The sequence below is a fragment of the Cervus canadensis genome, chromosome 2, assembly GCF_019320065.1.
Source record: "Cervus canadensis isolate Bull #8, Minnesota chromosome 2, ASM1932006v1, whole genome shotgun sequence".
NCBI lineage: Eukaryota > Metazoa > Chordata > Mammalia > Artiodactyla > Cervidae > Cervus > Cervus canadensis.
The window spans coordinates 90,881,974-90,905,620 of record NC_057387.1 but is presented as its reverse complement, the minus strand read 5'-3'; the positions used below and the strand labels follow the sequence as shown (position 1 = coordinate 90,905,620).

Sequence of the window (23,647 nt, the reverse complement as noted above, 5' to 3'; positions counted from 1 at the left end):
TACTTTCTTCAATTTAAGTCTGAATCTGGCAATAAGGAGTTGATGATCTGAGCCACAGTCGGCTCCCGGTCATGTTTTTGCTGACTGTATAGAGCTTCTCCATCTTTGGCTGCAAGGAATATAATCAGTCTGATTTTGGTATTGACCATATGGTGATGTTCACATGTACAGTCTTCTCTTGTATTGTTGGGAAAGAGTGTTTGTTATGACCAGTGCGTTCTCTTGGCAAACCCCTGTTAGCCTCTGCCCTGTTTCATTTTGTACTCCAAGGCCAAATTTGCCTGTTACTCCAGGTGTTTCTTGACTTCCTACTTTTTCATTCCAGTCCCCTATACTGAAAAGGACATCTTTTTTTGGGTGTTAATTCTACAAGGCCTTGTAGGTCTTCATAGAACCGTTCCAACTTCAGCTTCTTCAGCATAACTGGTTGGGGCATAGACTTGAATTACTGTAATACTGAATGGAATGCCCTGGAAACGAACAGAGATCATTCTGTCATTTTTGAGACTGCACCCAAGTACTGCATTTTGGATTTTGTTGACTATGAGGGCTACTCCATTTCTTCTAAGGCTACTCCATTTCTTCTTGCCCACAGTAGTAGATATAATGGTCATCTGAGTTAAATTCACACATTCCAGTCCATTTTCGTTTGCTGATTCCTAAAATGTGGATGTTAACTCTTGCCATCTCCTGTTTGACCACTTCCAATTTGCCTTGATTCATGGACCTAACATTCCAGGTTCCTATGCAATATTGCTCTTGCAGCATTGGACTTTACTTCCATCACCAGTCATATCTACAACTGGGTGTTGTTTTTGATTTGGCTCTGTCTCTTCATTCCTTCTGGAGTTATTTCTCCACTGATCTCTAGTAGCATATTGGGTACCTATCGACTTGGGGAGTTCATCTTTCAGTGTCCTATCCTTTTGCCTTTTCATACTGTTCATGGGATTCTCAAGGCAAGAATACTGAAGTGGTTTGCCATTCCCTTCTCCAGTGGACCACATTTTGTCAGAACTCTCCACCATGACCCGTCGTCTTGGGTGGCCCTACACGGCACAGCTCATAGTTTCAGTTTCATTGAGTTAGATAAGGCTGTAGTCCATGTGATCAGATTCATTAGTTTTCTGTGATTGTGATTTGAAAAGAATGAAAATCCAAGGAGCAAGCATCTTTTAATTTCATGGCTATAGGCACTATCTGCAGTGATTTTTGGAAAAAAATTCAAAATCAAAATCACTAATGCCTTCTACTGGAATCCTAAACCACAAATCCTAATGGCCCAGACCTGATTTTAACCTAAAACCTAATTGTCTGCTGTGAGCAGCTTCAGCATCAGAATGTACCACAAGTGCTGAACTGCAAGTGAGCATAGGTTCAGTGAACAGGACTCTGAGTCTGGGACCATTGTAGATTTAGGATACCTTTGGGTAGGGCCTGAAATTGTGAAACATTATGAACATTGTCTGTACCCTCTGGGTCACATACAAATGCCAACGGCAAAGTGTTTGTTTTTTGATAGGACCATCCAAAATCAAGCTGCTGATGGGCTTATATTTGATACGGAGACGGAACTATCACAAAGAGTGTGATCCCTTTGCCCACTCCTGACAGAATGGACTCCTGACTACCTCTGGGGGATATCTCATCACTGTTGACTGTGTTCAACTTCCCAGAATAGTTGTAGTGTGCAACAATGGACTAGTAAATAGCCTGACTCTTGCTTCTCTCACTTTCTCTGGGAGCACACACCTTTGAAAGACAATTTGATTATTAAATGCTACTGTTCTCAGAAAGGGATTGATCTTTTCCAGGCTGCTCATGGGATAAATGAACAGGACAAAAGAGTGGGAGGTTATATAAAGTCACTTTGAAAATTTTTGATAATTCAGGATTTTGTACTAACCAAATCCTAAACATGACGTGTCTTTCTGTTTTAGTTGTATAAAAATGATATTCTATAAAAATCTTTTTTCCCTGTTGCATATACAGTCCTTCCTGAGGAAGGGTCTGGATGAGAGCAGGGGATAGTTTTTTTAAAAAAATTATGACTGCTGAAGACACATCAATTTTAAAACAAAGGAGAAAAAACAAAACAAAAACCCTGACACCTGGTGGTGGTGGTGGTGGTGGTGGTGGTGGGTTTACAAAGGAGGGGGAAACCATTAAAGATCTTTGCTTTTAAAACCTGTTCCTGGATGCTTTCCCTTCTTCCTGAAGGAAAACTCTCCATGTTGCCTTTGCAAGCTGCTGCAAATGCTTTGAATTCAAACTGACTGCTGAGTCTACAATCACACATGGCAGTGGTGACTATGAGACAGCAGGGGGTGGTCTCAGCTCCAAACAGAATGTCTCCAGATGCCATCCATGTTCAGTAGGTGAATGAACTGGTGTCTCACATAAGCAAAACTGTTTGAGACAGCCTTAGGCAGTCCCTCTGAAACCAAAGGCTGACTAAATCACTGCCTGAGAACCCAGTGGTGGGAGGTATCACAGTGGGCCCAGCTAATGCATGTCCTTCTTGGGGTGCTCTAACACTTGTAAGCTTTGTTTCCAGGGGTACCATGACTGTCCTCTGTGATTGCACTTCTGGTGTGTACCTGGATATTGTGACACTGCCTCATCCCTGGAAGGAGCTTCATGTCGGCTTCAACTAGTTAGTTGTGCTGTACCTGAACCGATGCCTTGGGCCAGGTGAGAGAAAGGGTTAACACATAAACTTAAGAAGGAATCCATCTGGCTTTCTAAGACAGACTATAATGGTTAACGGGATTTGTTTTAACCGGCTAAGTCCAGGATCCCTAAAAAGCATAAATAATTGAGATCAACAACTTTAGGTTTTTCTCACCCTGTGTATAGGTTTCTACTGATCATAATTTTTCTGTAAAGATGTCTTGGACAGGAGCAAAGGGTGATTTCTGCAGAAAAGAGTTAACATAGCAGGCCCAACTTCTATTCTTTGAAAGGTTTGCTTACAAGGTCGGCCTTTGGCTGGTGTCTGGGAACTTGGCTTTTAGGGGGGTTCCCATTATTCCCAGAACTGATAAGAGTAGCGCACTAAAGTTACTTAAAAGATTTGTGCAAACAATATAGGTATGCTAAACACCTGCTTTCCTTCTCAGATTCTGGAATTTTTGTATGTACCAGGCAGAGGGTCCTTATGCAATCAGACCCCTATTAAGCCCCTAAAAAGCTTCCTTGATTGGCAACATTTCACATATACTGTCCCAAATCACTGCTGAGGGAATGGAGCTCATCCTGTGACTCCACTGACAGAGGACCCTTGGAAGAAGCTTTGCTCGATTTTCTCTGGCCTTGGCCCCATGTGCCTTTTCTCTTTGCTGATTTTGCTTTATATTCTTTTGCTGTAATAAATCACAGCTGTGACTAGGACTATGCTCCGTTCCGTGAGTCCTGCTAGAATATCACTGAACCTGGAGGTAGACCTTGGGGACCCTCCTGACAGGTTATATGAAAAAGTTTTCCATTTAGGATAAAAAGCATAGGTTTTGGATGTTCAAATCCCAATTATGTCAGTAACCACATAAATGACCCTGGAAATAATACTAAATGTCTCGTAGCCTCAGTTGTCTTATTTGAAAAACAGAGCCACTATCTATACTTTAGGATTTGTATAAAGACTGAGAGAATACTTTCTAAAGTGTCTAGCACAGCATAGCACAATAATAAATCATTATTATCCTTGACTGAGTGAAAACTGGAAAAGGCTGTAAGAACTGAAGAGATAACCAAATCAGGCATAAACATTTCAAAGAAAACTTTTACATCAACATCCACTCACTTTCAGAAGGCTCAGCTCACCTGAAACTCACGTAAAAAATTGTGCCAACAGTTTTTACTAAAAACCTCTCTGTTGTTTAGTCACATTTCCATGCAGTCCTAACTAACAGGATTCTGCTTTATGGAAACAGTGGTGTGGAAGGAGGAGGAGAGAATATACTTCCCTAAAGGAAAGTCTGACTAAAAGTGACATGGTGTGGTTTCATCCTACACACAGTGCCTTACCCAGGGGGCATGGCCATGGTGAGCTATGTCACTTCTTCCCAGCATAAGGTCTACACATCTTAAAGCCTCACATATCCTGAGTATCTACTATGTGCCATGTCTGTGCTCTTAAATCACCTCATTTAATTCTTAAAACCGCTCGGTAGGTGGCTATTATTATCTACCTTCTTATATGTGAAGGAACCAGTTTACAGAGATTATGTGACGCATCCAAGGTCCACCTGATAATTCGTTCTTTATAACTATAGCATCATGCTGTCTCCCCCACTGTGACTGCCAATGCTCCGAACACATTTTTCCTATACCAGGGGAAGTACAATAAACAGTGGACTTTTTTTCCAAGAAAGGGCCTGTTATAATCCAAGTGACAAAGTGCAGGTCACGCTCATATTAAGAATGAGGAATGTGTCTGTAAAAATTTATCTTTTAAAAGTTAGAGACAGGTCAAAGGCAATGACTTGCCGGAGATGGATCAAAGAAACTCAGCATTACCAAATCAAATGGCATGGCCCTCTGCCGTCTACCAAGTGTTCTCATTATCACTTTTGATCTTTTCATCACAGTGTATCTGTGAAGATGCACATTATCCTCACTTGAAAGATGAAGTAACTGAAATATAGAAAACAAATCATTTACTCAGTGTAACTCAGCAAATGGACAGAAGTGCCAACATGAGAACGAAGATCTGTCTGACTCCAAGTACAGAAAAGGCAGGAAGAGCTGTGGAACCATTTATCACAATACTTGCAGTCTAAGCATTAGACTTTACATATAAACAACCATCTCTCTAGTCTCCCCCTGTTTAGTTGCATTTTTATCAGTCTTATTTTAAGTATTGTGACATCCCCTGACTATTCTTCTGGCTTCAGTCTTTCTCCATGTCAATTCATCTCTCCAAACTGCCAGTGAGATACATAAGAAAAAGAATAAGGACCCTCATATTTAATTTCCAGCTCTGCCACTCTCTGGCTATGTGATCTTGGTCAAACACTTAAAGAATTTCAGTTTCTGTATCTGTAAAACAGAGATAATATATGCTTGATATAACATATTCTGGACCTGGGTTTTTAACTTGGTTCTTTATGCCTTTAATTTTTTTCAATTATAAAGTAATGATAATAGCAGTCTCATAGGGTTGTTGTAAGGATTCAATTAAATGATATCTGTCCAGCGCAGAGCATGGCTGCCCAACACACAGTGGGAACTCACACAGTGGTAGACAGCATTATTATCACTTCACAGGTTGTTTGTCTGCTTTATTCAATATAGTTCTTTACCGAGTACCAATTAACTTCCAGGTACTGTTCTAGGTGCCAAGTATACAGCAGTGAACAAGTAAAGTTCCTGCCTTCAAAAAGCTTTCATTCTAGTAGGGTGTAGACAATAAACAAGTAAATATCTATTATTACCTATGTCAGATAGTGATCAGTTCAGTGTAGGAGGAAAAGAAGCAGAGTTAAGAGGCATAGAGATTGCCATTCCGGAAGCTTAGGGAAGGTGGGGACAGAGAAGAGGAAAGGAGAACTGTTGTTTTATGTAAGTTGGTGAGAAAAGGCCTCAATGGAAAGGCAGTATTTGAGCAGAGATCTAAAGGAAGTAACAGCATGAGTACTATGGATATCTAGAGGAAGAAAACACAAGTGCAAACACCCAAAGTGGGAAAATGTTTCATGGTTTTAAACAAACAAGGATGCCAGGGTGACTGCAAAAGATTGAGTGGGGTCAGAGGAATGCCAAGGAGTCGCATCAGAGAGGGCCTTTCAAAAACTCAGAACTAGGTGGGAAGCTGTGACAGGGTTTTGAAAAGAGAAATGATATGATCTGCCTTATATTAAAAAAAATAATAACTGTTACTTTTTTCAGAAAAAGAGACTGAAAGGGGGAGGGTGCATGGGTGGAGGCAGAACGGCCAGTTAGGACACCATTACAGTAAACTAGACAAGAGGTGATAGCGGTTTAGACTAACATTTATTTGTAGAAGCAGTGAGAAGTAGATTCTGAATGTATTTTGAAGGTAAAATCAATGAAATTTGCTCATGAGATGGATACCAAATGAGAGAAAGAGAAATCAAGGATGAATCCGAGGTTTCGGGACTAAACAAGAAGAATGAAGTTGTCATTTAATGAGAGAAGGATGACTATGAGAGAAGCAGGTTTGGGGGAGGGAGGAAATCAGTTTAGTTCTGATTGTTTAATTTGAGATGCCAATCAGACATAAAATGGAGATTTTATGAGCAGGTTTAGGAGAAAGCCTGGGCTGAAATACGCACTTCAGAGCTGTACCTGTATACAAAGCATTTGAAGCTACAAGATGAATGAGATCACTTAGATATTGAGCATAGATAGAGAGATTTGACACTTACTGAGGAATGCCAAAGAATGCTCAAACTACTGCACAATTGCACTCATCTCACAATTGCACTCACCATCTCACGCTGGTAAAGTAATGCTCCAAATTCTGCAAGCCAGAGTTCAGGAATATGTGAACCGTGAACTTCCAGATGTTCAAGCTGGTTTTAGAAAAGGCAGAGGAACCGGAGATCAAATTGCCAATATCTGCTAGATCATCAAAAAAGCAAGGGAGTTCCAGAAAAACATCTATTTCTGCTTTATTGACTATGCCAAAGCCTTTGACTGTGTGGATCACAATAAACTGTGGAAAATTCTGAAAGAGATGGGAATACCAGACCACCTGACCTGCCTCTTGAGAAACCTGTATGCAGGTCAAGAAGCAACAGTTAGAACTGGACATGGAACAACAGACTGGTTCCAAATAGGAAAAGGAGTACATCAAGGTTGTATACTGTCACCCTGCTTATTTAACTTGTATGCAGAGTACATCATGAGAAACGCTGGGCTGGAAGAAGCACAAGCTGGAATCAAGATTGCCGGGAGAAATATCAATAACCTCAGATATGCAGATGACACCACCTTTATGGCAGAAAGTGAAGAGGAACTAAAAAGCCTCTTGATGAAAGTGAAAGAGGAGAGTGAAAAGTTGGCTTAAAGCTCAACATTCAGAAAACTAAGATCATGGCATCTGGTCCCATCACTTCATGGCAAATAGATGGGGAGACAGTGGAAACAGTGGCTGACTTTATTTTCTTGGGCTCCAAAATCACTGCAAATGGTGACTGCAGCCATGAAATTAAAAGACGCTTCTCCTTGGAAGAACAGTTATGACCAACCTAGTAGACAGCATATTAAAAAGCAGCGACGTTACTTTGCCAACAAAGGTCCGTCTAGTCAAGGTTATGGTTTTTCCAGTGGTCATGTATGGATGTGAGAGTTGGACTGTGAAGAAAGCTGAGTGCCGAAGAATTGATGCTTTTAAACTGTGGTGTTGGAAGACTCTTGAGAGTCCCTTGGACTGTAAAAAGATCCAACCAGTCCATCCTAAAGGAGATCAGTCCTGGGTGTTCATTGGAAGGACTGATGCTGAAGCTGAAACTCCAATATTTTGGCTACCTCATGTGAAGGGTTGACTCATTGGAAAAGATCTTGATGATGGGAGGGATTGGGGGCAGGAGGAGAAGGGGACGACAGAGGATGAGATGGCTGGATGGCATCACCGACTCGATGGACATGAGTTTGGGGAAACTCTGGGAGTTGGTGATGGACAGGGAGGCCTGGTGTGCTGCGATTCATGGGGTCGCGAAGAGTCGGACACGACTGAGCGACTGAACTGAGCACCTACTATGTGCCAGGGAATGTGAATTTATACATTATGGAGTAATGTAGGGGTAATCTTACATTGAAGATAACCATGACTACCAAGTCCTTCCTTGTTCAACAAACTACTCATGGAATAAACTCCCTTTCCTGATATTTGAGGTTTTATACAATCCCCCATCAGTCTTTTCTTAGAACTTTATGATACAAACTCCATATTTCAATCTGTTCTATGCTCCAATGCCTAGCCATGCCTTGAACTTTCCAACATTAGTTTCTTTCTTCAAGCTGGCCCAAGGGCCAGAATGTTCTCTCTCCATCAGCCTACCAAAAATCCTATCATCTTAAAATTTCGTTTATCTGCTTCCTCCTTTACAAAACTTTTCTTGGTCATCTAGGCCAGCTCTGACTTCTTTTGCCCTTTCAGTCTGAAATACTCTTAGGACTTACTATGTGAACCACACTGTGAGGATTATTTATATAAGAGGTCAGAGTATTCTCAAAGAAAGGACTGTGCTCCATTCCTTAGCATTTAATGCAGTGCCTGGATAAACAGAGTAAGAAATGCAACTAAGTGTATATTTTACCTACATCTGGCTGTGTCTCAGGAATAAAAATTACAAGGATAATATAAAGAAATCAGAGATAATGAAACTTTCCAAAATGTATAAAACCTGGCTTCATTTACACATTGAAAGCATTTTTTAGACTATAAACTGTCTCACTAATTCATTCCTTACTTGGCTCAGGAGGCATGAGAGCAGTCTCTAGAATCATACACACTTAGGTTTATATTCAGTTCGGATATTTACTATGACATTGGGCAAGGTACATAACCTATTTTGTGTCTGAGGACAGTATGAATACTGACCTTTAGAATAATTTTTTGGATTAAATGATAATGCATACAAAATTGGGAAAGGAGTACATCAAGGCTGTATACTGTCAGCCTGCTTATTTAACTTATATGCAGAGTACATCATATGAAATGCTGGGTTGGATGATTCACAGGCTGGAGTCAAGATTGCCAGAAGAAGTATCAACAACCTCAGATATGCAGATGATATCACTTTAAGGGCAGAAAGTAAAGAGGAACTAAAGAGCCTCTTGATGAAGGTGAAAGAGGAGAGTGAAAAAGCTGGTTTAAAACTCAACATTCAAAAAACTAAGATCATGGCATCTGGCCCCATCACTTCATGGCAAGCAGATGGAGAAAAAGTGGAAACAGTGTCAGATTTCATTTTCTTGGGCTCCAAAATCACTGTGGATGGTGACTGCAGCCATGAAATTAAAAGACGCTTGTTCCTTGGAAGAAAAGCTATGACCAATCTAGACAGCGTATTAAAAAGCAAAGCTATCACTTTGCTAACAAGGTCCCTCTAGTCAAAGCTATGGTTCTTCCAGTAGTCATGGATGAATGTGAGAGTTGGACCATAAAGAAGGCTGAGTGCTGAAGAACTGATGCTTTCGAACTATGGTGTTGGAGAAGAGTCTTGAGAGTGCCTTAGACAGCAAGATCAAACCAGCCCATCCTAAAGGAAATCAATCCTGGATATTCATTGCAAGGACTGATGCTGAAGCTGAAACTCCAAAACTTTGGCCACCTGATGCGAAGAACTGACTCATAGGAAAAGACCCTGATGCTGGGAAAGACTGATGGCAGAGGGAGAAGCGGGTGACAGAGCTTGAGGTGGTTGGATGGCATCAACGACTCAATGGACATGAGTTTGAGCAAACTCAGAGAGATAGTGAAGGACAGGGAAGTCTGCTGTTCTGCAGTTCATGGAGTGACAAAGAGTCAGATATGACTCAGTGACTGAACAACAACAATGCATATAGGAATATAGGACATAGTTAGCCCTCAATAAATACTATTAAAATGTTTTTATGCTGAACACTTGGTTACTGGAAAATCATCATGATCATCACTATTTTTCATATTTGGACAGTATCTCACAGTTTACAAAGCACTTTTATCCACATTGCCTTATTTGAGTCATGCTATGGTCTGGGAAAAGCAGAATTTATTGTTTCTATTTTATAGAGAAGAAAACTGGTATACAGAGAGAGGGTGTACTTTGTTGAAGGTTGTGTAGCTAATAATCATGTGACTCCTAGTCCAATGTTCCTTATTCTATACCACTGTTTTCCCTCTATTCCTATGTCTTCAATCATTCCAACGATAAAGTAGAAGCCCCTAAAAGCTATGAGTTTTCAAATTGGTTTGGCATGGAAGGCACTGTTAAGGCATAGGATGTTTCATCTCATTACTCACAAAAAAAAAAAAAAAAATTCAAACTTACAATTTAGAAAAGAACAGATTTCTTAAACAAAATGAATAATCTGAAGAAATATAAACTACCTTTGCTAGAAAGAATATTTTTCCCTTGAATTAGTCTGCTGTTATGCCAGATTAGAGATTCATATATATACTGATTTAAGAAGCAGCTATACTATTATTTTAAATCTTTTGTTATTTAGTTTCTTTTTTTGTAAATATTATGTAAACAGTTTACCAAATGACTTCAACCTATAAACTCAAGTGTCCTGTGGTCAAAACATTCCAGAACCATTTTTCCTTACAAAGTTACTTTTGGAAATAGAGCATTTGAGAGGCCTAGGCTGCAGTCCTGAGTGGTCATTAACTGAACGTGTGCTCTCAAGCGAGCCATTGCACGTCAGGCCCACACATTTGTTGAATGGCCCAACTACCACCTATCTTGGTACCTCCCGAAGCTGGTAAGAAGAGGAGTGAAATAACTGTGAACATATTTGCATCTGAGTAAGATCTCTTGGTTTCTTTCAGTCAATAAACCAAAGTTTATTGTAGCTAAATGGTGGGATGCATGTGGCAGTAAAGTAATGGAGGGAGTGAGAATTGAGGGGTAGGGGATGGAGGAGATGGTGTGAGACTATGTAGGCTTTCATTTGCTTTGGTAAGGAGTTTACATTTTTTTTCTTTTTCCTATAGGTTATTAGAATCACTGGAGGCTTTTAAGTAGGAGAGAGAGATGTGTGTCAGTACGTGCTCAGTCGTGCCTGACTCCCTGCAACCCCCTGGACTGTAGCCCTCCAGGCTCCTCTGTCCATGTAATTTCCCAGGCCAGAATACTGGCGTGGGTTGCCATTTCCTTCTCCAGGGGATCTTCCCAACCCAGGGATCAAACCTTGTCTCCTGCATCTCTTGCACCGGCAGGTGGATTCTTTATCACTGAACCACCTGGGAAGTCCCAGAGACGGATGAGATATCATCAAACGTTAAGTTTCAGAAAAACAACTCGAGAAACAGTAGAAGGACTGGTAGGAGGCGGGGCAGGTAAGATTGGAGTCTGGGAGATGAATTAGGATGCTGTGAGATTTCATCTGGGCTATGAAGACTTGGCCAGTATTGTGAGGGGAAGGAAGAAAAGAACAGATTTGAGAAAAGTTTAGAGGCAGGTCAAGAAGCAACAGTTAGAACTGGACATGGAACAATGGATTGGTTCTAAATTGGGACATAAGTACATCAAGGCTGTATATTGTCACCCTACTTATTTAACTTATATGCAGAGTACATCATGCGAAATGCTGGGCTGGATGAAGCACAAGCTGGAATCAAGATTGCCGGGAGAAATATCAATAACTTCAGATATGCAGATGACACCACCTTATGGCAGAAAGCAAAGAGGAACTGAATAGCCTCTTGATGAAAGTGAAAGAGGAGAGTAAAAAAACCAGCTTAAAACTCAACATTTAAAAAACTAAGATCATGGCATCTAGTCTAAACACTTCATGACAAACAGATGGGGAAGCAGTGACAGACTTTATTTTCTTGGGCTCCAAAATCACTGAAGATGGCAACTGCAGCCATGAAATTAAAAGATGCTTGCTCCTTGGAAGAAAAGTTATGACCAACCTAGACAGCATATTAAAAAGCAGAGATATTGAGAATAATGTTTGCTGTAGGTTTATTATATATGGCCTTTACTATGTGGAGGTAGGTTCCTTCTATGCCCATTTTTTTAAGAGGTTTAATCATGAACGGATGCTGAATTTTGTCAAAGGCTTTTTCTGCATATATTGAGATTATCACATGGTTTTTATCTTTCAATTTGCTAATATTGTATATCACATAGATTGATTTGCCTATATTGAAGAATCCTTGCATTCCTGGAATAAATCCAACTTGATCATGTTGTATGAGCTTTTTGATGTGTTGCTGAATTCTGTTGGTTAAAATTTTGTTGAGGATTTTTGCATCTATGTTCATCAGTGATACTGGCCTGTAGTTTTCTTTTTTTGTGTTGTCTTTGTCTGGTTTTGGTATCAGGGTGATGGTGGTCTCATAGAATAAGTTTGGAAGTGGTCCTTCCTCTGCAATTTTTGGAAAGAGTTTTAGAAGAGTTTAAGAGTTTTTAATCAAACATTCTCTAAATGTTTGATAGAATTCTCCTGGGAAGCCATCTGGTCCTGGGCTTTTGTTTTTTGGGAAATTTTTGATCACAGCTTCAATTTCAGTGCTTGTAATTGGGTTGTTCATAATTTCTATTTCTTCCTGGGTCAGTCTTGGATGATTGAAATTTTCTAAGAACCTGTCCATATTTTCTTGCTGTTCATATAGTCTGTTCATAGAAGTCTCTTATAATCCTTTAAATCCTTTGTATTTCTGCATTGTCTGTTGTAATCTCTCATTTTTCATTTCTAATTTTGTTGATTTGATTCTTCTCTCTTTTTTTCCTGATGAACCTGGCTAAAGGTTTGTAAATTTTGTTTATCTTCTTAAAGAACCAAATTTTAGTTTCATTAATCTTTACTATTGTTTCCTTCATTTATTTTTCATTTATTTCTGCTCAGATCTTTATGATTTCTTTCCTTCTACTAATTTTTTTTTCTTTTGTTCTTTTTCCAGTTGTTTTAGGTATAAAGTAGGTTGTCTATTCTGTGTTTTTCTCGTTTCTTGACATAGGGTTGTATTACTATAAACTTCCCTCTTAGGACTGCTTTTGCTGTATCCCATAGGTTTTGAGTTGTCATGTTTTCATTGTCATTTATTTCTAGCAATTTTTTTATTTCCCTTTTGATTTATTCAGTAACCTGCTGGTTACTTAGAAATGTGTTGTTTAATCTCCATGTGTTTGTGTTCCTTACACTTTACCCCTAAAGATCAGGAACAAGACAAGGGTGTCCACTTTCACCACTATTATTCAACATAGTTCTGGAAGTCCTAGCTGTAGCAATCAGAGAAGAAAAAGAAATAAAAAGAATCCTGATCAGAAAAGAAGAAGTAAAGCTCTCACTGTTTGCAGATAACATGATACTGTACATAGAAAACCCTAAAGACAGTATCAGAAAATTACTAGAGCTAATCAGTGAATTTAGCAAAGCTGCAGGATACAAAATCAATACACAGAAATCACTTGCATTTCTATATACCAACAATGAAAAATCAGAAAGAGAAATTAAGGAATCAATCCCATTCACCATTGCAACAAAAAGAATTAAATATCTAGGAATAAACTTAACTATGGAGACAAAAGAACTGTACAAAGAAAATTATAAGACACTGATGAAAGAAATCATAGATGACATAAACAGATGGAGAGATATTCCATGTTCCTGGGTAGGAAGAATCAATATTGTGAAAATGACTATACTACCAAATGCAATCTACAGATTCAATGTGATCCCTATCAAATTAAAAAGGGCATTTTTCATAGAACAAGAACAAAAAATTTCACAATTCATTCAGTTCAGTTTAGTTTAGTCGCTCAGTCACATCTGACTCTTTGCGACCCCATGGACTGCAGCACACCAGGCCTCCCTGTCTATCAGCAACTCCCGGAGTTTACTCAAACTCATGTCCATTGAGTCAGTGATGCCATCCAACCACCTTATCCTCTGTCGTCCCCTCCTCCTCCTGCCTTCAATCTTTCCTAGCATCAGGGTCTTTTCAATTGAGTCAGTTCTTCGCATCAGGTGTCAAAAGTACTGGAGTTTCAGCTTCACCATCAGTCCTTGCAATGAATATTCAGGATTGATTTCCTTTAGGATGGACTGGCTGGATCTTCTTGCTGTCCAAGGGACTCTCAAGAGTCTTCTCCAACACCACAGTTCAAAAGCATCAATTCTTCGGTGCCCAGCTTTCTTTATAGTCCAACTCTCACACCCATACATGACTACTGGAAAAACCATAGCTTTGACTACACGGACCTTTGTTGGCAAAGTAATGTCTCTGCTTTTTAATAGGCTGCCTAGGTTGGTCACAGCTTTTCTTCCAAGGAGCAAGCATCTTTTAATTACATGGTTGTAGTCACCATCTGTAGTGATTTTGGAGCCCCAAAAATAAAGTCTGTCACTGTATCCACTGTTTCCCATCTATTTGCCATGAAGTGATGGGACCAGATGCCATAATTTTAGTTTTCTGAACGTTGAGTTTTACGCCAACTTTTTAACTCTCTTCTTTCCCTTTCATCAAGAGGCTCTTTTAGTTCTTCCTCGTTTTCTGCCATAAGGGTGGTGTCATCTGCATATCTGAGGTTACTGATATTTCTTTCTCCTGGCAATCTTGATTCCAGCTTGTGCTTCATCCAGTACAACATTTCTCATGATGTACTCTGCATATAAGTTAAATAAGCAGAGTTACAATATACAGCCTTGATGGACTCCTTTCCCTATTTGGAACCAATCTGTTGTTCCATGTCCAGTTCTAACTGTTGCTCCTTGACCTGCATACAGATTTCTCAGGAGGCAGGTCAGGAGGTCAGGTATTCCCATCTCTTGAAGAATTTTCCACAGTTTGTATGGAAACGCAAAAGATCTTGACTAGCCAAAGCAGTCTTGAGAAAGAAGAATGGAGCTGGAGGAATCAACTTTCCTGACCTCAGATTATACCACAAAGCTACAGTCATCAAGACAGTATGGTACTGGCACAAAAACAGAAATATAGACCAATGGAACAAGATCGAAAGCCCAGACATAAACCCATGTACCTATGGCTACCTTATTCTTGACAAAGGAGGCAAGAATATACATTGGGGCAAAGATAGCCTCTTCAATAAATGGTGCTGGGAAAACTGGACAGCTACATGTAAAAAAAATGAAATTGGAACACTTCCTAATACCATACATAAGGAGAAACTCAAAATGGATTAAAGACCTAAATGTAAGACCAGAAACTATAAAACTCTTAGAGGACAATATAGGCAGAACACTTGATGACATAAATCAAAGCAAGATCCTCTATGACCCACCTCTGACAGTAATGGAAATAAAAACAAAAGTAAACAAGTGGGACCTGATTAAACTTAAAAGCTTTTGCACAGCAAAGGAAACTAAAAGCAGGGTGAAAATACAACAGTCAATGCGAGAAAATCATAGCAAATGAAACAACTGATAAAGGGTTAATTTCCAAAATATACAAGCAGCTCATACAACTCAATGCTAGAAAAACAAACAACCCAATCAAAAAGTGGGAAAAAGACCTAAACAGACATTTCTCCAAAGACATACAGATGGCTAACAAAAACATGAAAAGATGCTCAACACTGCTCATTACTAGAGAAATGCAAATCAAAACCACAATGAGATATCATCTCGCACTGGTCAGAATGGCCATCATCAAAAAGTCTGTAAACAATAAATGCTGGAGAGAGTGTGGAGAAAAGGGAACGCTCTTGCACTGTTGGTGGGAATGTAAATTGATACAGCCACTATGGAAGACAGTATGAAGATTCCTTAACAAACTAGGAATAAAACCACCATACGACCCAGCAATCCCACTCCTAGGCACATACCCTGAAGAACCCAGGGTTGAAAAAGACACATGTACTCTACTGTTCATTGCAGCACTATTTACAAAAGCTAGAACATGGAAGCAACCTAGATGCCCATTGACAGATGAATGGATAAAGAAGTTGTGGTACATATACACAATGGAATATTACTTGGTCATAAAAAGGAACACATTTGAGTCAGTTCTGAAGAGGTGGATGAACCTAGAACCTATTATACAGAGTGAAGTGAGTCAGAAAGAGAAAGGTAAATATTGTATTCTAACACACATATACAGAATCTAGAAAAATGATACTGAAGAATTTATTTTCAGGGCAACAATGGAGAAACAGACATAGAGAATAGACTTATAGACATGGGGAGAGAGGAAGAGAGGGTGAGATGTATGGAAAGAGTAACACGGAAACTGACATTACCCTATGTAAAATAGATAGTCAACGGGAATTTGCTGTATGGCTCAGGACACTCAAACAGGGGCTCTGTATCAACCTAGAGGGATGGGATGGGGAGGGAGGTGGGAGGGAGGTTCACAAGGGAGGGACTATATGTATACCTATGGCTGATTCATGTTGCACTTTGACAGAAAACAACAAAATTCTATAAAGCAATTATCCTTCAATTAAAAAAAAAAAGCAGACATTACTCTGCCAACAAAGGTCCATCTAGTCAAAGCTATGGTTTTTCAGTAGTCATGTATGGATGTGAGAGTTGGACCGTAAAGAGAGCTGAGTGCCGAAGAATTGATGCTTTTGAACTGTGGTATTAGAGAAGACTCTTGAGAGTCCCTTGGACTGCAAGGAGATCCAACCAGTCAGTCCTAGAGGAAATCAGTCCTGAATATTCACTGGAAGGACTGATGCTGAAGCTGAAGCTCCAATACTTTGGCCACCTTACGTGAAGAACTGACTCATTGGAAAAGACCCTGATGCTGGGAAAGATTGAAGGCAGGAGGAAAAGGGGATGACAGAGGATGAGGTGGTTGGATGGCATCACCAACTCAATGGACATGAGTTTGAACAAGCTCTTGGAGTTGGTGATGGATAGGGAGGCCTGCTGTGCTGCAGTCCATGGGGTCGCAAAGAGTTGGACACGACTGAGCAAGTGAACTGAACTGAACTAGCGGCAGAAATAATATTATAACCTATTAGATACTAGTTACATTCCATTCCACAGTCATAGTTCTTATTCTCTGAGTCTCGATTACTTAGAGATACTAGAAAATCTCAAATTAGATATGGTGATGTAAAGTATCTGAAGGGAATGGAACAAGCTCAGCATTATAACTTTCATGCATTTCACTGATTAGATGCTTCATCTTGCTTTACCATGAAATCGATCCTTTTAAGATATATAGGTAGTTAAATGGCATTAAGGTTTTTCCTTCTCATTTTTGGTTTATTTGTTTGTTTTTAATCAAACTCAGTCTAACATAAAGTGAAAATCGACTCAGCTGCAATGTTAGAGCCACTGACACATGAAAGTCACTGAAGTACAGAATATTTTAAAATATTGGTGCTTGGAATTAGAATTTACTGCATTTACTAGGTGGTTTCTAATGTTGGCTTTTAAAAGTTCTAATGTCCTTTGGCTCTAATTTTAAACTGGAACTCTATAATCTATGAACAGATTTATAAAAGGAGCCCATGACCTTAAAGAGCAATGGCCATTAGAAAACATGGGTTTTAGTGTCAGATCTGTTATTATAATTGACCACTGACTTAAGGAAAGTGTGTAATTTTACCATGCTCTGATTCTACCATCTGTAAAATGATAGTTGGCTTTGATATCTGAGATGCTTTTCAAATATGAGCTATTATAACTCCAATGATACATTCTTTTGTCTGGTTTAGAGCATTTGGATATTTTAAATGGAGACATCCATCATTGCTCTAGAGGAAAAATTCACTGCTATCCTGCTTTCTTTAGCTGTAAGCCTTTCCCACTCTGCCTCTCTCCACATAGGACAATGATTTGAGCAAACTCTGGGAGTTGGTAAAGGACAGGGAAGTCTGGCGTGCTGTAGTCTATGGGGTTGCAAAGAGTTGGACACAACTGAGTGACTGAATAGCAACAACTGTTTATTACGTGGTAGGGATGCTGTTTACATTCACTTATTTAATCACAATTCTCTGAGACAGGTATTATTATTCTCTTTTAAAAGTGAAAAAATAAAAGTTCAGCAGGGCCAAGTAAGTTGCTCAGTGTCATAAAACAAGTACGTGATGAGGTGGGATTCAGATACAGGTCTAACTACCACTAAAATTTTTATTAAAAGCATGACTTTTAACTAATATACTTCATGTTCATTGACCCAACAGCTCTCTGTGAAAGGCTCAGGTCAAATTCATTTCCTTTATGAAGTCTTATCATTGCAGGCTGAAATTACCTATCCTTCCAACTGCTGGTATGATCTGTAATGCAGTTTGCTTTACATGTGTGTGTTTTTACTAGAATATGAACTCTTCAAGGTCAGTAACAATTCCTTTATTTCTATGTCATTAGTGTCTGGTATGGAGGCTGGCTAAGTGGTTGCTCAGCAAATGTTTTACTCTATGAAAGAATGAATAGAAGAATGAAATGCCAATTAACCTGTTTTTATTTCCTTATGGTGGTAAATAGGATATCCTTGTATTATCAATAAAGTCTAAAGCCATCCAGCAGTAGCTTGTGGATACAGACTGTTAAGTTTGACAAGGGTAAGAATTATGTCATTGTTTTTTAATACTGTGTTCTCAGTACTGAGCTTAGTGCTTGGTGCTTAGTGTAGTAAAGGGGGATGGGTGACGGAGGAAGCAATCTGTATACCCTAAATTTGTAAGGCTTTCCTCCCAGCTCATTTAAACAAACCTTCACTGGGGGATTCATAGCTACAGATCTAGAGGAAGAGATGTTCTTGGGGCAAAAATGGGGGCTGTGTGATTATGTAAGTGTCAAGGATACTAGTCCTGAAGCTCCCCTGGCATCCCCATCCTCATTTTGCAGTAGTCTGCACTCATCTGATAAACAGGAAGACCTCACATTCCAGTTGCAGGTGGATATGAGCAGGGAAAAGAAGGAAAAGACAGGAGGCAGGAAGGAGAAGAGCTGTGGGATTAAGAAAACAAAGACGAAGAAAGGGAAGAGTGAAAGGGAAGAGTGAAAACGAGGAGGAGAGGGTAATAAGGGTAAAATGGGATAGGAAAGAAGATGGAGGGGTGGGAAAGAAGGGAGGCCAGAAAAAGGAAGAGGAAGGCTGGGGGATACTGACAACTTTACCCGGAGTGGCACCAGACAACTGCAGAGGGCAACGGGGAGCTGGCAGGGATCCCTTACATCGATTCCAAGGCAGGGCGAGGAAGAGTGGGGGTCAGAGTCATTCTTCAGCATTTAGACTCAATTACCTCACTGCCAGGATATGCCTGAGTAAGGCAAATGGGCCAATGATGTTCATATGGCTCTAACATACCCATGAGGTAGGGCCTAATGATGGCAGCTCTGAAATGAATATTACTTCTTCTCTTAGTAACTGTCATTAGCAAAATGGAAGACAACACAACTAAACAAACAAACAACTCAGTGTTCTCAGCATCTTGACAATCAGCTTCTCCCAGGATGGCCTCTGTCTGCTGCTGTTTTGATTGTCCCACAGCACTCGGTTCAGCGGTATACCCAGCAGACATTTAGTAAATAGTTGGGACAGCTGGGAAATCTTAACATGAAGTATTGTTTTGATTGGGGGAGCGGGGTTGCAGAAAAATGTTTAACAGGTCCTCTGGTGAGAAACCCATCTCTGCTTTGTGGAGAAAAGGCTGAAGACACAATAAGACTCCTAGAGTTAAGTCTTATGTTATTTGTTATTAAAAAGGCAAGGTCTTAAGATGTGCTTTTTAACAGTCTTTAGTTTGGCTGTAATTTAAGATGACTTTTACAAATTAGATCCTAATCCTTGCAGACACAGATGGCTGTTACAGAATAGCCTTGCAAAAACACTAGTCATTCGACTTGAAAGAGCATTCAGAGAAGGATGAAGGGCCATTAACTCTCATCCCACCCCTGGCTCTAGGAGGTCTAATGAGTCCTGGGTGGGCTTTCTGGGTTTAGGTGTGGGTCTGGAATCTGGGTGGGCCTATGGCATCTGTTCTCATTTGGAACAGCCTCTCTAGTTCGCTCTGGAATCAGGGATTTAGGATAAATTAGACTTGAGGTCCTTAACACTTGACAACATTAACTTGAATGCTTATGTGTGAGTCATCATCATGCTGGTAACTTCATGGGCGATAGATACAAACATGTTACGGACAGTCTCTGTATATAATTACAGAACAATAGGACAAGTCCTATAAGAGAGGTATGTATAATCTAAACTGCATTGGATACATAGGTGAGGAGCTTAAGAGAAGGGGAGGGCTTCCCAGAGGAGGTAACAGTTGAACGAGGCATTAAAAGACAAGTTCAAGTAGGTCAGGAAAAGTGGGAAGGGTGGATATTCAAGGAAAAGAGAACAAAGTATATACAAAAGCACAAAGGCATGACAGTCTCTTCAGTCTTTAGTGAAAAATGAGCTATATCCTATCTCCTGGTGACAGAATAAGTAAGGTGAGGCAGGATTTAAGGTGGGAGAGGTAGGATTGTTGGCCAGATTGTGATGAGTTTTTAAAAGCCATTCTAAAGGGTCTGTACTTACCCTAAGGGAGTAGCGAGCTACCAAAGATGTTTTAAATAAGAAAAAGAATGATCAGAGTAGGGTTTTAGAATAATCATTCTGTGGCAGATAATTTCAGGTTGACCAAGGACCATAAAATGGACTTTTGATGGATACTGGGAAGCTCTAGGAACAAGCTTTTTTGGTTAAACATTTTCTCTGAGCAACTGGGCCAAATTTAGTCTAAACTGGCCTTCGGATGTAGAAAGGGATCAGGGAGAAGAGACTGTTAACCAGATTGAATAGTGTTCTTCAGCAGAGTAAAACAAATGCGATCTAAGAGTAAATTTTTTCTAAGACCAAGTGACTGATCCTCCATTTAGGGCAAATATATACTGACACTTAATATGGTCTACACTGAAAAGGTTGAATGCATGGTAACTAGAGCTCAGTGCAGGCAGGGTGCAAGCCTAAGAACCCTCTGCATTTCACGTCTCAGTTGCCCTGATTCCTTTTAACAGAAACTTTTCACAGTCCACATTTTTATCCTATAGGAAGAAGTTATTAGTGTTGATCATAAGACCCAGCTCCTTTTAAGAGACTCTTCCTCTCACCCCACTCCCAGTAATCAGGTTCAAAAATTAATCTGAAAGAAAGGTTACTTTTAAAAGCTAGGAAGGTCCATAGATTTCATTTCTTCCAGTACTTTCATTTTACAGATGAGGTTCAGGAGGGTGACTTAAAACCAAGTGTTGGAAGGGGCTAATTTGGCTCCTAAGTTATACAAGTTCTCCAAGGTGAGATGTTCATGGTCCAGCATAGCCTGAAAGATGCATGAGAGCCAGGCTGATCTTGAACCCTTTGACAGTGCCTCTTTTCTAAGTGTTCACCCATTTAAAGTTCAACTTCAGCCCTAGAATTTAAGGTAGTTTCTTACTTGGCCATGTGGTCCATTGAGCATGTGCATGCATGTGTTCCATTATGCATATTTTGCATCTTATATAAGAAAAAAGAAGAGGTTGGAGTAGCAGGTGAGGGAGGTGAGAGAAGGGACAATGTCCAGCACACAAGGTCCACTTTAGTCTCCTTGGCTTAGAGATAGTTGTTGGATCTTCATCCCACTTAGGAGATTTGTGGCTGAGTTGTAGAGCTAAACATATGCTACTAGCTTCTGTTTCTATCCTGCAAATCCAACAGCTAATGTGAGGGACTAAGTTGGTGAAGGACAGGGAAGCCTGGCGTGCTGCAGTCCATGGCGTTGTGAAGAGTCAGACATGACTGAGTGACTGAATGATGATGGTGTAGATGAACCTTACCAAATTCTTGGTTGAAGTCTATGCTATTAAACCTCACATTAGCAGATCATAATGTCACAGAATATCAAGATTTAAAGTGTATCTTAGAGATAAGCTAGTCTCAGCCCCTTTTCATATAAAGTAGGAGCACCAGGAATGACTCCATATATATCCAAAGAGGGATAATTCAGTAGTGCTTTGTTAACTTCAAAAATCGAAAAATCACTACCTCACAACACAAAATATTCTTTTCTTAGAAAGGCCAAATTTGCCTCCTAATAACTTTCAACTTACTGGTCCTACTTTATTGTTGAAGTCACACAAAATCAGATTCCAGTTTTTATTGGCAGTCTTTCAAACAGCTGAAGACAACAATCACATCTCCCATGGCCATTCCTTCTCTAGAGAAAAATATTTCCCCAAATGATATGATTTCCTGTTTCCTTGTCTTCCGAACTGCCCTGCTCTACATAAGCTCCTATTTCTTCAAGTGACAACAAGGAGTTTCAGCATGGAGTCTAAGGACTACTCAAAGGTAGTTTATTTTTGTGCAGAGTTGACTAGGACTTAAGTTATTCTCTTGATGGGATTATACCTCTAAAAATGCAGCTGGCTTTTTGACGGCAGTCATAACACATTATTAACATATATCCACCTTAATTTAACTCTAATAACCTCTATTCAAGATGATTTTTCCATCTCAAACTTCAGCAATTTGTTTTCTAAATCTATGCAGGCATCTCTTTCCATATGTATATATTTCTGTAAAATTTTTCTAGGTTTTACTATTTTAAGGGTTTCCTGAATCTTGTTTTTCATAATCCATAAATATGATAATGTCTTCGTTTAAGCTGCCGACAAGTATGGTGAATAATCAGATTAAATATAGAGTCTTTTGGTTCCTTCCAGGGAGAGGACAGTCTCTGAGCCAGTAGTTTCTGGACACATCTATTTTAATCAGTAAAGAATCTACCTAACTGTCGATTTTTATCTGTCTACTTTTCTCCAGAATAATGTGAGAGACTATCAAAAGCCTTACTGAAATACAAATACACAGTGAATTCAGGTCACCCTCCCTGACTTCCCAGGCTAATAAGAACTATCAAATTACAAAACAGTCTTGGTTTAGCATGACTCTTTCATGGTGAACCTATACGAATTGACCCTGATCTGAGTGTTAAGGTGTTCAGCACATAATTCTCAGATCTCCTACGGGATACAGTGATGAGATCTTGGGAAAGCCTGTATGAGTGCTGGAATAGGGGGAAATAGGAAGGAATAAAGACCTGGTACTTAATTCCTTACCTAGGCTACTAGGCACATGTCTGCTGGCCTGGGAAGCCATACCTTCTCCAAAGGCTGAGGAGAGAATGGTATGCAGAACAAAGAAGGACTCACGAGTGCTTGGTTTTGTGGTAAGGTGTGCCATGGCACTTTGCTTGGACTACTTTGTCCAGGCCTAATGATGTGCTATCTCCCATCCGGACGTACTTCCCAAGACTGCTGTGGGAACTTACATCTCTCCTAGGAAAGGTACTCAGTAACTTGAATTCATCCCATGGAAATCCTTTGGAAGCTACGAAATCAAAGACGATCTGGAGCTTATTGCTGGCCAGGAAACGCCGCTCGAGGAACTCGCCGCTTGGGGTCCGGATCCGCAGCTTGCTCACAGGCTCAGCATTTTCTTCCTTTGGCTCAGGAGGCAAGGCCTGCTCTAAGGAGAGCCTGATGGCCTGAAGAGGGCAAAAACCAGGTGTTAAATTGTTGATAGATGGAACTGTGGGGGATAGGGGAGGGAGACACTAGAAAAACCTGCTGGCTTCTAGAAACCCATCAAAAAGTCATTGCCCATTTATTAACTGAGCCTAATACTTGAACAACAGAATCATGTGTTTTTCACCTTTTAAAACACTAGCCCAATATGCAAGTAATTAAATCCCATCATGATGACACATTAAATTGATAGGTAACGACATAGAAAAGAAATTAAATTTTTTACTGAAAGGCTCAGTATTTGTGATTGAGGAAATAGGTATCAAACACCCAATTACTTCCTTTCTGTGGTATGAATTAGGCTATTAGAAGCATTTGCAAAAGCACGCGTGTGCGTGTGCACGCGCGCACACACACACACAGATGGGGATGTGGAGGTGCGGGGATAGAGAGAACGAGAGAGAAAACATACATTTCCCAAGTAGAAATGGCTGAAGACTTTGTAGAATTCTGGATAAGATATTAACAATGAAATGGAGGAATGATTCTG

General features: G+C 39.9%; 1 protein-coding gene across 4 annotated transcripts in view; it reads right to left on the bottom strand.

The window, feature by feature from the left end:
• FAF1 (Fas associated factor 1) overlaps positions 1 to 23,647 on the bottom strand; it is a 507,320-nt gene that overhangs the window by 26,580 nt on the left and 457,093 nt on the right. For all 4 annotated transcript variants that reach the window (XM_043461371.1, XM_043461369.1, XM_043461370.1 and 1 more), the window contains one exon: positions 22,902 to 23,117. In XM_043461371.1, coding sequence (XP_043317306.1) covers positions 22,902 to 23,117 — 216 coding nt within the window. The remainder of the gene's footprint in view (positions 1 to 22,901; positions 23,118 to 23,647) is intronic.